Source organism: Mchenga conophoros, linkage group LG23 (genome assembly GCF_057382185.1).
Source record: "Mchenga conophoros isolate Kocher_MC1m ecotype Shallow Benthic linkage group LG23, M_conophoros_male_GT1.1, whole genome shotgun sequence".
NCBI lineage: Eukaryota > Metazoa > Chordata > Actinopteri > Cichliformes > Cichlidae > Mchenga > Mchenga conophoros.
Window position 1 is genome coordinate 47,533,240 of NC_140547.1, and position 15,901 is coordinate 47,549,140.

At 41.1% G+C, this 15,901-nt stretch overlaps 2 protein-coding genes across 4 annotated transcripts in view; both read left to right on the plus strand.

Moving 5' to 3' along the window:
• Positions 1-15,901, plus strand: part of LOC146548183 (protein NLRC3-like) — a 115,065-nt gene that overhangs the window by 52,273 nt on the left and 46,891 nt on the right. The gene's annotated exons all lie outside the window — the stretch shown is intronic.
• On the plus strand, positions 7,187-8,493 carry LOC146548185 (dynein axonemal heavy chain 5-like). Its single transcript, XM_085266302.1, has 3 exons — positions 7,187-7,213; positions 7,922-8,108; positions 8,324-8,493. Exons 1-3 carry the CDS (start codon positions 7,187-7,189, stop codon positions 8,491-8,493), a joined length of 384 nt encoding a protein of 127 aa, XP_085122428.1.

Sequence of the window (15,901 nt, forward strand, 5' to 3'; positions counted from 1 at the left end):
AGTCTCTAATCTTGCAAGGAAAGAGAGGAGCTTCCCTCTGTAATGGAAGGACATTTTGAAATAAAGACGGCTGCAACTTTTCCTTCTCTTTTTCTGGACCTCCAGCGCACCTTTAGCGAACAAAGAAAAGCACAAATGAAAACAGGAATAAAATAAAATCTTTTGAACAAGTGTCTATTTGTGAATCACTGTATTATTTCATTTATTTGTTTCTGTTTATTTATGTTTTGAACTATCATAATATTTTCTCCAAACTTCTGATGATAGTAGAATTTGGATTTGAATCCAAAATATGACTATCCAATAAAACCAGTAAATGTGTATTTGTATCAGACATCATTTGGGTTCATTGCAATTTCAGAACAAATTCTTATTATTAGTAGTAGTAGCAGTATAAACCTCTATTACAAATGTATTCTTTACCTGTCATTATAAATTTGCCATTGTATTGATTTGATTTATAAATTAAGCCAAATAAATTATTAATTTTACAACTGACAGTCCTATGTGTATGTTTTGCCACCATCATGGCTCTCGTCAATGAACTATTTTTAGACATGCTGTAACTGTCATGTGCTCAAACGACTTTCTGTAAACACAATGAAGATTTCTATCCTTCCTGGTAAACTATTTGTGAAGTTTCAAGAACTTTGCTCCTCTGAAAAAGCATCACTCAGAGGAATGTTGGCAGTGACTCAGAGAGACGATCAGACATGTAGAGCACCATAAACTCAGTGACTGAAGGGTCACACATTCAGCTTTGGATTCACTGTAAAATGTGAAGCTGGAGATGATTTCATTCACCAGCAACAGCAGACAGCTGAATGGAAAAGTTCAAAGGTTTAAAACCACAACATTTGGAAATCCGGAGGATGTCATTTAATGTTGTGTCAGAGATAATTCCCCCCAAGTTATTAGTGAATATTTCATAATAGAAATGACCAGGTTTCCCTATTGACAAGGGTGTCATATTTGATACATGGGTTTTTGAGATCCTAACCTACTTATATGTTTTGTTTTGTTTTTTGCAGTTATTTAATTTTTTTTATATGACTGTCCTTGATTATTTTACTATCTTGTGTATTTTAAAATTTAAAAAAACTGACAGTGTAAGAGTCAAGGCAGGGACTACTGTCATAGCGCTTTGAAATTATTTAAACTAAGAAGGAAGGATCATAGTAAAATACACGTTTAGAAGTTGAAATGTTGAAATGTAAATCTGTAAGTAACAATTTGTAATACCTTTATTATATTATCTTCTACATTTCCAGTTAAGATTTAAAGCTCGGCTTAAATTTTGTCAGATTTATTTTTAACGTAAGTGACCTCTCGGGGGATTTTAAGGGTTCCAAGGAAGACAAGTAACTTGCTTAAACTGACATAATTATTGCATGTTTGCCGGAGTCAGCAAGCTGAAGAAAAATTAGGATCTTACTGGAATCAGATCAGAGACATAACATCAGAAGTGGTGGGGAGGTTGGGAAATTCAGGAGGCAGGAAGATAAAAACAAGCTCAGACATATCTGACGTTCAGTTCAAAGAACTCAATAAAACAGAAAAACTCTTTGATGCAGTTCTTGGAAGCAAACGTGGGATGGTTTTCATCAGCAGGCAGGTTTCTTTCAAAATGAAACTACAGTTCAGATCAGACTCAGATCCATCTGTTCAGTCACTTTCTACTGCTTTATTCAATTCAGGGTTGTGGTGGAGCTGGAGCCTGTCCCAGTTTCACAGGACGAGATGCAGGGGACACACCCTGAACAGGTTGCCAGTCTGCCACAGGGCCAACAAAGAGAGACAGAGTCCTGCAGGAATGTGGGTTACTCGGTTTTGCCAAGAGAAAAGTATAGAATAGCTTGCCAGTCAGCAATTAACATATAACCACTCCAAGGTTCACCCAGTGCTATTTGAATAAATTTGCGCCAGAGGCTTTACAAAGCATTTCAAACAAACACCGTACCATATGCACAAAAATGCTAAAAGTTGAGTAAAAGTTAAGAGAAGGATATTGTAGGGGAGACCGGGGATAGTTGTAACGTGGGTCAGTTGTAACACTTCCAATTTCTCCAATCAGGGCTAAGTTTCAAATGATGTGACTCATCCTGTGCATGCCCAACTCAGTTCTGCTATCACATGTGAAAAATCAGCACATTTTGTCAAACACAGACAATTTAACACGAAAAAAAGTAATTTGTATGCCAAAAAGTAAGTTTTTCTACTTTATTTCAATTTCTAATAGCATTATCTGCTTTGCAGTTAAACTCATCAAACTTAAATTATGTTATTTGTATGTCTATGGGGATATATTCTGTGTAAGTCTTTAGTGCTAATGTTTTAGCCGTTGGCTGTAATGTTAGCTAGTTCATGGCTATAGGAGTCTGGGTCAGTTGTAACAGCAACAGTCTGGGTCAGTTGTAACAATAATGCAGATGTTACAACTTACCACACTATTACTTTAACTTATATTAAACAAGTTGGGGCAACGACATCAGCAGAGAGAGGTTCACTGGTCGCTTTTGTATATGTGGTTAATGCCATTGGCAACACAATTACTTCACTGTTTGTGTTCCCACACATACATTATGCAGACCTCTGCATCAGAGATGGACCAGTAGGAAGTACTGGTAGTGGAAATAAATCAGGATGGGTGCAAGAAACAGATTTCCTCATCTTTCTGAAGCACTTTGCAAACCACACCAAGGTAAGCCATGATAAAAAGTAATGGAACTGCGATGCTGGTGAACAACTACATTTTTTCAGCTTCATTGTTATGTTCAAAATTGGTGCAAGAGTTGTAGGTTATGATGCCCACTGAGCCAATGAGGCCAAACTCAAGGAAGACCAACCAAAATTAATGAAATATTCAGTTGCAGAAAATTCCATAATTTGTCTTTTTTGGGGGGTTGGAATATGTTCAAAAGCTAGATTTCTGCATTCTGTCACACACACACACAGCTACATAAATGGCTCTAAGTGCATTCATGTGTTGAATAAACAAAGATTACATGTTAATGTTTTGTTAGTACCCTTATTTCATTGTGTTACATTTTACCCCAGGATATGTTACAACTAACCCAGACTATGGGGTTAATTGTAACATTTCACTTTTTTTTTTTTTTTGTGTCCCGTTTGGATCTATAGCCATCAGAATTGTTGTCTTAAGGCCAAGAAAGATGCCAAGCGGATTTATTTTACCAAGTGGATCATCATGGCCTTGCCATATTGGTCCATTTGATTGACCTTTATTATAATTATGAATTTATTTTATTTTCAGTTGCTACAAACGGGACAGACATGACTGGGGGATAGGACAGGGAGAAAGAATGAAAGAAAGAGAGGGAGAGAAAGAAAACCAAAGGGGAGAAGAGACGGTGAGAAAGGGGGGAAGAAAGAAAAAAAAACAAACAAAAAAAACACCTGGGTCACCTGTATGGAGAAAAAAAAACAGAAGAGAAAGCAAACAACAAAGAACAACATAATAAAAAAAACAGCACCATCACAATAAACTAGCTAGTAGTAGATATCAGTAGATACTAAATAATAAACGATATTGTGCAGCACGCAAGATAGACAGCGCACAATGTGCTTTGAGGCAGCAGCCAAGAAAGCTGTAGTCTGCGTCTGTGAACACCCGTGTGTACACCTGTGTGCACACCTGTGTGGATCAGCATGCTTGTATTCCAAAGGTTTCTCCATGTAATGATCTGCTAGGGAGTGTGGGGAGCCACAGCCCCGTCCTCCAGGGTATGAAGCAGGTATGGAGGAGATCAAAACTCCAGACATCCAGAGGCCCCCAGAACACAAGAGACCAAGGAAGACCCACAGAGGGGCCGCCGCGCCACTGTCCCAGTTTGATCACATTTCAATGACTGACACATGAAGGTCTAACCGCTCTTCATAATCTGCTGTCCTGTTTGTTGCAGCGTACTTTGTATTCATATCTTTTAATATCTGCCTTTCTCCCAGAGTCTGTCCTCCCGTCAGTCTTCCTTTGTGGACGCATCAAACTCAGCTGTGGCTCAGAGGAAACTCTTCCTCACTACGGGGAACTCTGAGGTTGGCTTCAGCTTTTTATGTTTAGTTCATGTGAGAATCACAGAAAAATGCTGATATGAGTGGAAGGTTCTGCTGGGAAATTGGCAAAGAGCAGATTATTGAACAGCGAGGCAGACAGTTCATTTCAGTGATGCCAGTTTATTAGAAACGAGGACTGTGGGGCTGCTGGAAGTCAGGACGGCCGTTCTCTGGATAAACCTGACAGCTGAGGTGGAGAGCAGGATTTATCCACAGACGGCTTCTTCCAAGCAAATGTCCTGAACACACCTGAGCTGAGGGTTACACAGAAACTGTCTTAAAGCACGAGCCTGGATCAGACTCGAGGACTCAGAGCTCAGGTGTGTGACGTCACATTGATCCACCTCTCGGGGTTTTTGTGTTCTGATGTATCTGGTTTCTCTTTAAGCTCCAAACAATACCGAGCCTACGATTCATCATCGTCCTGCTCAGAGATGATGAGCCTGAGCGTGTTTGTGTTTCCATGGATCAAACTGTGCTGCTTTGTTTGGTTAACGAGGTGATTAAAGTCTTTGAGCAAACACTGGATGACTGACAGCTGCAGGCTGAACATCAGGAGGTCGAGAGGCCAAAGTCTGAGGAGCTCAAAGCTCCACAAACACTTATTCACAGAAAAAAGGACTACAAACATGGAGGAGCAGCAATCAGAACATGAGCTAAAGGCTACATGCTAATAACATTTCCCCTGGATGTGGTTTTAACAGGATCATGAATGATGAAGTATTTAAAGTCAGTTCCAGCCTGAGTCGGTGCCGTGTTGGCAGCTCTGATATGCAGAAACTTGCAAACATGGGACAGGAATAAAAACACTCCTGTGACGTCAGAGTTTATGAATGATGACAAACTGTTGCTTGTTTTTAGAAACTTTTGTTGATGCTTAAAATGATCAGGAAATAAAAGCTGAATAGATCCACTTCAAACAGGAGAAGCTTTCCAGTTTGCATCAGCTGGGAAACTCGCTCATATCCAGTGTTGGGCAAGTTACTTTCAAATAGTCATTCTAAATTAATTAAGTCATTAATTATAGTTACTAATTACTTCTTCAAAAAGTAACTTAGTTAGTAACTGAGTGACAAGGTTCTAGATGTAATTAATTACTAGGAAAAGTAACTATTGTGTAACTTTAAAAATACCCTCTGGGCTCCAGGGTATAATCGGCCATTGTGACTCCTTTTGTCAGGGTCCTGGGTCGCAGCGTTTTGTGTTTCCTTTTGGTTTCATCTTGTGTTTGGTGTTTATTCTGATTTTGTTTTAGTTCTTAGGGTTTGGTTCTTATGTTTAGTGCTTCCGTGTTTTATCAGCCCTGCCTGTGTCTGTCCTCTGTGCTCTGTTCGTGTCCTTGTGTTGTAAAACAGTCTGTGTGTTTCCTGTTTTACTTTGAAGGTTTGTGTCTCGTCTTGTGGTTCAGCTGTGCTCCCCTCCTGTGTGTCATCCCCTCATTACCTCGTGTGTATTTATAGTGTGTGTCTGCCTGTGTTGCTTGTGGCGTCGTCTGCTTTACTCTGTGTGTCTCCGTGTCCATCGGTGTTTCTCCACGTCTCTCTGCCTTCTTCGTGTCATCTCTGTGTTTCCCTGCTGCCCTCATGTTTTCTGCTTTGTCTGTTAGTTTGTCCCAGTTTAGGTTGATGTTCGCTTCTTCCCTCACCTTTGTTATTTTCACTGTAAATAAATCTCCACTCGCATCTCCACCGCCGTCTGCATCTTGGTCCTCATTCACTCCACCACACGACTGCTGCCCCAGCCGTGACAGCTTTTTATGTTTCCTCTACATTTACCTTTAAAAATTATTTACTTTGCCGTGTTTGGTATCATTCTTTTCAGCACAACCTCACGTGTCTGAATCTGCAGTTATGTTTTCATTTTGACAAACTGTATTAACACAATTGATCTAAAATCAGACAGAAAACAAAAAAGTTATATTTTTTACTGTAACAACCACGAACATGTTTAACGAATCATTTTTATAACTTTAAATGTAAATATAAATTTGAAAATTATACACACAAGTTTTGCAAACAACAAAGTTATTTGCAGCCATTTACCTTTTACCCTTTTTTTAATAACCATTAAACTATTTCCAGAACAATCAGCTGTTCTGCATTCAATAAGACGCCACACGAATTATTTGTGCGACTCCAAAATAATAATTAGTGTCCAGTATAAAGGAGAAGATCACAGCCTGATACCTGCAGGTCTGACAGCAGCTCATAAGCAGAGAGTGCTCGCTCCTGTCCTTGGACACTAAACATGAAACTATTGAGGAACAAACACGCGTATATATTGTTTATCATGACTCTGGTTTTACTGGCCTATCAACACAGTTTATAAACTGGTATATGTCACCTTGTTGCTTTGTCTGTAAGTGGTCATGTGATTGTCTTACCACGACTCCTTTATTCTTCCTCAGGCAAACAGCAGCACTCATGCGATTGTTTTGCCCCCTGAGCTCCAGCTGTTGTGCCAAAAAGTGATGGTCTGTCTGCGGGAGCGCACAGCTGCTTAAAGCTGCAGCGCCCAGATTACTTACAGCTACTTCCTGCAGCTGATATAAGCTGCTGTAAGCTGAACACAGCTTCAACCGTCTGTTTGTTGAAAAATAGTAACGGACCGCCCCACATTTTCTTGTTAGTAATTGTAACGGCGTTGTAACGATAGGAATAGTAATTCGATTACTCTTTACTGAAAAAGTAGTGCCGTTACTCCCATTACTGGTAACGAGCAGCCTGCAGAGCTCTCCAACCACCCCGTCTTTAAAGCCCATGAAAGGTTTTCCTTTGCATGGTGAACTTTGGTGACAGAGTGCAGAGGAAGTGCTCTGTCTGCGTCACGTTCTGTATTTCCAGCCTTTACTGGGGAAATGTCTGTTCTTCCTGAGAACCACTGAGAAGGCCATAACCACCGCTAACGTGCAGCAGGTCAGTAACTGGTCTGGGTCACCTCCTCACCTGCACATTTAACAAACCGCACAGACCTCATTGGTTGACTGTGACGTGGATGCAGCCAATCATTCTGATCTTCTCGTGCAACCTGATGTTTCCAGGAAGTGAACTTTGGCGTGTTGGACTGCGGCGGCGGCGTCCTGAACAGTCTGGAAACTCTGCTGACTCACATCATGTTACCTGCTCTCAGGTCGCAGCAGGTAAAACACCTCCATCCATTCAGGCTTTCACTGAGCACAAAAAGGGAGATGTTTTAAGCTTCCAGTGATCACATGACGCCATATATGAAGACTTTGTTGATGGTGGGAAGGAAGAACTCTCTTTAAACAGGAAGAGACTGAAAGCAAAGAAAGGGGCAGGGAGGGGCAGCCATGAGGGGTCAATCCTGTGAAGAGAAGCCAGTGTAGGAGAAATCTGCTCTCTCTTTCTAGTCCCTGTCAGGACTCTTGCTGCAGCATTTTGGATCAACTGAAGGCTTTTCAGGGAGTTTTTTGGACATCCTGATAATAATGAATTACAGTCGTCCAGCCTGGAAGTAATAAATGCATGAACTAGTTTTTCAGCGTCACTCTGAGACAGGATATTTCTAACTTTAGAGATGTTGCACAAATGGAAGAACGCAGTCTTACATGTTTGTTTAATATGTGCGTTGAAGGACATGTGCTGGTCAAACATGACTCCAAGGTTCCTCACAGTGTTACTGGAGGCCACACCTTGGGCTCATCTGTACCTGCTGGTTTCTCTTTGTGGGCTTTGACTGTAGAGCAGCTGTTACATAATGATCCATGAAAAGTCTTATTTGTGTGCAGTGCTCCTCCTGATGCTTTTGGCTGTGAATGAGGTAAAAAGTGAAACAGGAAAACACATTAACCTTTGTTGTTATTGCTGACCTTTGACCCTGTGCCCAGTCGTGGGGCTCTGTGCAGGACGGCGCCTCGTGTCCACACGTCCAGTCCTTCCTGTCCTCGGTGGATCAGTTTGTCAGTAATCTGAGCTCAGCCCGACTGAACATGGAGAGAAAGTTGCAGCTGCAGCACGTGGAGCTTCCTGACGCCATCAGCCAGCTGAGCAGCCCTGCAGACTACAGAGCAGCAGGTATGAAGCTCAAGCTGTTCACATCTCACACAAACAATAAGACTGTTGGAAATACAGGAAACATCATTTAAAGCTTTAAAAATCAACTCTCAGGTAAATCAAACCAGTTTATCTGTGGAAGCTGAAGGAAGCATCTGACCTGAGACGATGGCTTCTTTGAAATAATGAGTCCGTGTTCACGCGTGTTTAGAGGAACTCGTGTGTTTCGCTCTCAGCCAATAACAGTGAGCTGGTGGAGCGTCTGGAGGAGGTGTCGACCCTGTGGACCAATCAAATCAAGCAGGTGCTGACGGAGAGCGAGCAGATGAGGAAAGAGGCCGACGACGTCGGGCCGTCGGCCGAGCTGGAGCGCTGGAAGAGCCGCACGGTGACCTTCAACAGGTAGACGCGTCCTCTCAGCTGGATCTCCTGTAGCGTCAGCATTTACAGGTTTCACTTTAAACTCATCAGAGCGACACATCAGAGTCCAATGTAGAGTTTATGTGCAAGTACAACATCAACACTGACACGAATACAAGCAAACAGCCTTTGAACTCTGTGTGTGTGTGTGTGTGTGTGTGTGTGTGTGTGTGTGTGTGTGTGTGTGTGTGTGTGTCAGGCCGGTGCTGCTGCAGTGAGTCTCTGACTGCTGTAATCTGAATGCGGCGTATCAGCGAAGCTTCCACAGCGTCAGAGACAAACTGAGAGGAAACCTGAGAACAGACAGTTTGACTTCAGGTGATCAGTAACTGACTCTGAGTCAGAGCGTGTCAGCAGCGTCACGCTAACCTTTACACACGTGTGTGCGTGTTTTCAGTGAGAACTACATCTTCGGGAAGTTTGACTCTTTCTGCCGCCGTCTGGAGAAGATGGCTGACATGGCGTCCACTCTGGAGAGCCTGGCTGCTCTGCAGAGCATGAAGGTGGATGATTGTCAGATTAGAAACAAGTGACTCCATCAGATATTCATCAATGCACAATAATAATTATAATAAGACATTTATAATATAAAAATGGTGGAATTAAAGTCGATGCAAAGCTACAGTGATGAATGGACATTTGTAATGATCTTGTATAAATGTATTTCCTCCTTTTATTATTTATTAATCGTGTCAAAAGTCTATTTTCCAGAAATGAGACGGATTCAAACTGAGCTCAGGTGTGTTTCAGGTGGAGGGCGTGGAGAAGATCTGTGTTCGCTACCAGACCATCGTCTCCACGACTGAGTCCAAGACCTGTGACGTCCTGGATCAGCGCAAACTGGAGGAGATTTCAAGGGGAAACAATAGAATCAGATAAACAGAATAACATACGAGACAAAATAGAAAAATACTATATCTGTCATTTATGACAATAATCATTGAATTATACTTTGAATCTCAGCGTTTACGTGAATCCTAGTTTGGTCTTCACAGTATTGGCCAACAATAACAATGATTGATTGGATCATTACTCACATTTCTTTTTTAAAATCAGCTGAGAAAAGATCTCATTTCAGTTTTTCATCAGAGGTGAAGGTCACCGACTGCCAGTCAGTCACAGGACTTACAAAGATACAGAAGACTTGATTTTCAGTCTCATGTGCATCCCTGTGCTCTGCTGCCAAAACTGAATCTGGATTTATTTGAAAATTCTGAAATGATTCTGATCATTCTCCACTTTTATTATTATGGTCTGTGTGTCAGATTGGGCCTGAATATTCTTCCAGATATGCTTCCTGACAGAAACCTTCTTCTGTTCTTAATCCTGTGTTTGTGGAGCAGCTTTGTGCTTTCAGTGTCTGTAAAAGTGTGTTAAGAAAACCAAAAAGGCTCCACAGTGTGTTTGTGCTTTGGTGTTTTAATGGTTTCTTCTTCTTTGTAATAATAGAAAAGCTGGTGCTCAGAGGAAGAGGGCGGCTTTACTTGGTGTCAGTGACAGAAATGAAAAGAAGCTGAAACGAGTGAGAAGGACGATGAAGGAAACATCTGTGCTGTGTCTGCTCTGTAAGGAGAATCTCTGTGTTTCTTTGACTTCTTGCACTTTGACTGTCGGCTCTCCTGATAACTGATGATGGAGGAGAAGACATGAAAACAAAACAGCTGAATAGAAACTACTGACTCTGCAGGACCCGTTGTCCTCAGTCACCATGTTGACCTCAAAAGGTCTCAATCACAAATGTGGTGTTACAGATGTCACCAATTACAAGCCAAATGTTGTGTATTACAAATGTATTATTATCATGTAATTGTAAGTTTGTATGCTGTCTCATCATCACATCCTAAAATAAGAGCTCTTTAACACCTCAGCAGAGATCAGGTGCTGTTGTTCTTTTGAACACTTCACCTTTTAAAAGACTGAAAATGATAAGAAATGAGAGGCAGAGTGAAGAGAAGGGGCTCGACACACATCCTTGGGGAGCCTGTGTTCAGTGTTCTTGTGCTGGAGGTGTTGCTGCCGACCTGTCTGCTGTCTTCCTCTCAGGACATCCAGCAGCCAGTGACACAGCGAGGTGCTGATGCCCAGCAGATCCAGTTTGTGAATGAGTTGCTGGGGAAAGATGGTGTTGAACGCTGAAGTCTGTGAACATCCTTCTAACGTATGAGTGTCCAGATGTGTGAGGGCTGAATAAGAGGGCAGTTGAAATCGCATCATCGGTCGAGCGGTTTGAGCGGTATGTGACTGACATGGATCCAGGTTGGAGGGAAGTTTTGATTTGATGCATGACTAACTGTTCAAAGCTCTTCATAATGATGGAGGTGAGTGGGACCGGACAGTCGTCCTTCATGCAGGAGGGACACGACTACTTCAGCACAGGAATGATGGTGGAGAGTTTGAGGCTTGTGAGAACAACAGCCTGACTCAGTGAAGGATTAAAGATGTCTGTGAAGTATGATTGGACTACAAATGTTCCAACCAACGTTCATCAGTCCTATAAATGAGATGGTGATATTCACACAGGTCACTTTTTGATGGGCGGAGCAATGTAATCATGCACTGACTGATTTTACACGTTTGGTTTTTAAATGCTTTTCTTGTTTGTTTCACTACTAATATAGCTACTTTTGGATTATTTCTGTATTTATTTATGTGAGATGTTCTTTTTTTATTTTGTGTTTGTTATTTGGTCGAGTGTGTGAGACAGATAAAGACTGGAACGGCCTGTAAGCACAGTTATAGTGGAAAAAAGAAGCCAGTTTCTCTGTTTCCCTCCCACTGTGGTGTTTTTGTTCTAAATTTGAATCAAATGTTTTGGGTTTTTCTGAACACAGACTGCTGCCTGTGCACTTGTGCCTTAATTAAAAAACAAATATTTGATGGAAGTTGAGTCTCTGAAGGCACACAGGTGTTTGTGCCAAGCAGGAGCTCTCTTTAAAGCACTTGTTGGTAAAAATGAATCCATTCAGTGTGACTGGACCTTCATGTTCTCTACCTGATCTCCCCTGATGGCTTTTTTTACCCATGTTACACTACAGTGCTATTGATCCGTATCATCCCCTCCCTGCTCAGCATGACCTCCATGACTGTTAGTAATAAAATGTGCGCACGGGAGCATCATCATCATCACAGTGGAGCTTCATCACAGCTTAATCTGTAGGAGTTGTGCGGGACTGTGGGTGTTCAGAGGATGTGAAATGGCACTGCCTCTATAATCTGAGCTTTGTCTTGGACTAGAAGAGCTAATCTGCCCATGGGGCCTCTTAAAGCAACACAACAGTCTATTCATCCAAGGCTGCTACTAAACGAGATGCGCAGATGTGGCCATACATCATTCTCCACATGTGATCCTCTCGGGCACCTGCTTTAGGCACTTGTAGCATCAAATTAATCCCCCCCCCCCCCCCCCCCCTTTATGTGGTGTAAAGGGAAATAAGGGCACAAGAGAATGAGTGTAAACTATCAAAGGTGGACAGGAGGGCAAATGATGATGAATATCCACCGCGTCACTGCTTGGGAATCTAGTCAACAAGTCTTCGGCTTTCCAGTTCTCCTTTCTTCTGTTGTGTGTGTGCGCGTGTGTGCGTGCAGTTGTGTACCAGAGAGAGAGAGACCTGCTCCACAAGAAGGAGGGAGAGAGGAGCGAGAGAAAGAGGAAGGCTGCATGTAGTTACATGCAAACTGCATCTGCATCTCTCTGAGACTGAGCTCAGTACTGCTGCTGTTAGAACACATGTTTTCAGAGCCGTTGCAGGGGGGATATGAACTTAAAAAACAAAAACATGCTTGGACACTGCCAGCATCATGGACAGGTTTTTAAATCCCACACAGTTGCAAAGCAGAAGATGAAGCGTCGCCAAATATGTTTCCAAACCAACTTCCTTCCAAGCCAAAGAAGAAAATATGATGTCCAAATCACGGACAAGCAGCATCCCACAGCTGTTTATGTTTTTAAAACGATTCTGCACAGAGAAGCATTTTTTGAAAACTGTATTGATTAGGGCTGTTCGATATAACGATATGTGTCGGATGACGATACAAAAACATCTATCGTTTCATTTTACGCTATCGTTTGTTTCGTGGTGTCACAAAATAAACTGTTTACAGCAATATTTTTTCATGTTTTGATGGTCACTGTAGAGGCTATATTCATTTCTTAAAGTTCTCTCTTTCTCTTATATTTAATATAACCACACTACGGACGGACAAGCGCCTGTTTTTATGCGTTGTCGTTAGCAACAACGATGGTAAAACCATCGACTGTCCGCTTGTTTATTTTCCACATAAACCTTTCACAATAAAGCCATAAAGCCTGTTGAGACTTTTCAAAATAAACTGAATCACGTGAAAGATGCAGAGTGTTTACGGATGAGAAGCAAAAACTAAAGCTTAGACTCAAACGTTAGAACAGGCTTGTCCCCGCAGCACGCCATGGAATAAATACTCACAAAGAAAACGGCGGCCGTTACAACTTATGTCTAAAAATGTATCGTTTCAATTAAAACACTCGACTCCAGGTACACGACGCCCAGCTGGAAACACTTCACGCAAGTCGAGCTGCCCGAGATTCACAGAATTTACAGAAAATCTAAAATTTTTGCAGGAGCGATTCTAGGATCAGAGCTTTGGGGGGCTGAGCACCCAGAGAGCTGCCCAGCCAGCCAAGATACACTTTACTCGTCACAATGAGACTTCTTCCCCGTCTCTGTCGGTCCCTGCATCCTCCCTGTCCTCATGTTGTCTTCGCCTCCTTTATCAGTCATCATAATTTTACCATCTCTGTGCAAGTCTGCAAATTTCTTTATTAAATCAAAAGATTCTTAAATCCATCAAGTCTCTCTGTGCCTGGGTCCTCGTCACAAAACATGACATCACTGTTTTGTACATTTTAACAATTTAATCCCACATTTGTGAAAAAAAAAGCAAAACACTTTTTTGAAAAGTCTGTAACAAAACCATCAATTCTGATCAAGGTTATTTAAATGCTGCCAAAGAAGAATGGATTGGAATAAAAAAAATACATATCCTAACCTTAATTACTGGAGGAGAATAATGAATGATGCTCATAGTGAGTAAGAAGTAAACTGAGTGCATATTTTGGACAGAGATTCACTTTTAATGTGTTTGTATAATATAATACAGATACATAAAAAATATAATTACATTAATAAATAAATAAATTATTACAAATAAATTATTACAAAATATTTAAAAAACGAATATAAAAATGGAGGCAACTTTGCCTGTGGTAGAATGTATACAATGCATGAAAAAATCTTTACTGCAGATACTAATTTTGTGTTTTTAGATTTATGAGTTTCATGCTTTCATAGTGGTGCTTGGGAGAGCTTGACATTTTTATCAGGTGGTCCACACTGTAAAAAGTGTGAAAAACACTGATAAGTGTATGTGTGCTTCTGGAAAACATTTAAAGGTGCAGTACAGAATCTTTGAAACAAGCTTAAAACATTTGTAGAATATAAACAGAGCATCTGCTTCTCTTTACAGCTCCTCACTCCACCAGGGCTGTTTGGCTCTGATAGTGTGCAAATGTGATGTACGTACTGCGGCAGTCACACAGACAACTGGACGGTCCAAAAGTTGGCCGACCTATTACTGGCTGAGGTTTTAGTAGAGTTGTGGCTGAACCACATAAAAATATATCATTAATTTTAATCTCCCCAATCAATGATAATGTTATGTTGGAATGTTGTTAAAGAGGGTCAAAATGTTTCAACCCAGTTTGTTTTGCAGATTCTGTTTAGCAGCTTTAATATAGGGAGAACACAACTTCCAGATATTGTGAGTAAAATCAGGTTTTTTCTCTTTGTCAGTTTAACAGTTTCTGTTGTGCCTGTCACTGCTCCCTGTCTGTTTTCTTACCTGGTTCTTCCTGACCTTGTACTTTCTCCTCACGTTCCCCTCTTTCCTCTCTCCCTCTTTCGACTGACAATCATACACAAATAGATTGTATTCAATCAGATGAAAAATTAAATTAATATGAAAAAATACTATTAAGATCACTAACAAAAAGTTCTCTCTCAGTCTACTTTCAACCAAAAGGCAAATAACCAAACCACACGAACATCTAATAAAAGATATAAACATTGAAACACTGATCCAACATTATTCTTGATTCACGGATCATTTGATCTTACACTTTTTCCTGAATGTGGCTCCTTTTTTTGAAAAAACTTCCTTATATCCATTATGAACAACAGCAGGCTACGGACAATTATAAGTTTTAGATTTTAAATAGGCTGTATACATTTCAATGGGTGCAACAGGACGGTCAAATGTCGCTGATTTTACTACAGAGCAGGATGGATTGTAGGGTAGCAAACATCGTGGGAAAACACGCTTTCAACACTGCAGGTTACCTGGTGTAATGTTTTTCAGCTAAAAGAAACATGGCCTGACTCCTACCTAACTATATAAAGAGTAACTGAAGGTTAAATGCAGCCAATATGTCCTGTTTTAAGCCAGGCACTTACACCTCCGCTCTGCTGCGTCTCAGCCACCATCCTCTGGCAGAAAGGGCGCTAAAGCCAGAGCAGGGGAGAGCTGGAACAAACCACTTTAGGAGGGGGGGGGGGAGGTTATCTATACTTTTGTTGTTAAAGTGTTACGTCTCAACCAAGTCTGTATGCTTTTTATATTTTTAGTAGTGTGTCACACAAACAGCAAATATTGTCAAAAAAGTAAGAAATCTTTGGGGGTGCTTTGATTCATTTTGGGGGGTGCTGAAGCACCCAGGCTAACTGGGAACATTCCCGCATCAATCAAGTCAAACTTCTGTTATTGAAGCTAGCCGCCCACAATGGTGGAGAGAAAAGTTGATTCTGAAAGCAGAGCCTTTCAGCGCCAGTGGGAGACTGAATATATGTTTACAGACATGCTGGTAAACCCATGTATCTTATTAGTGGAGCTAATGTGGCTGTAATTAAGGAATTTAATTTAAGACGGCACTTCGAGACAAAACGTCAGGATAACCTGAAAAACCTAAATGCAGAGCAGAAACTACAGAAAGTAGAAGAGCTAAAGAAGAATCTGACATTTCAGCAGACGTTTGTCACTGTGATAGATTGATTATTTGTTGAAGTTCATAATGGAGTAAAAAGTTGTGGTTAAAAGTTACCCAATATATTATTCAATTTATTTCAAATATGTAAATGTATAAACAAGGGTAAACGAAGTCCCATCAAAGAGATGTAATGTAACACAGGCTAAAATAGTTAAAAGAGTTCATGACTATGTTCAACCGGATAATAATCCTTAATGCGACTACAACCTGTGTAACATTCAATCTGTGATCTACTTGTTGAGCCTGGGGAATAATCCATGTGATTTAGTGATCACGATTGATTAGTTATGCCTGCCGTTGCCGGAAGGGGGAG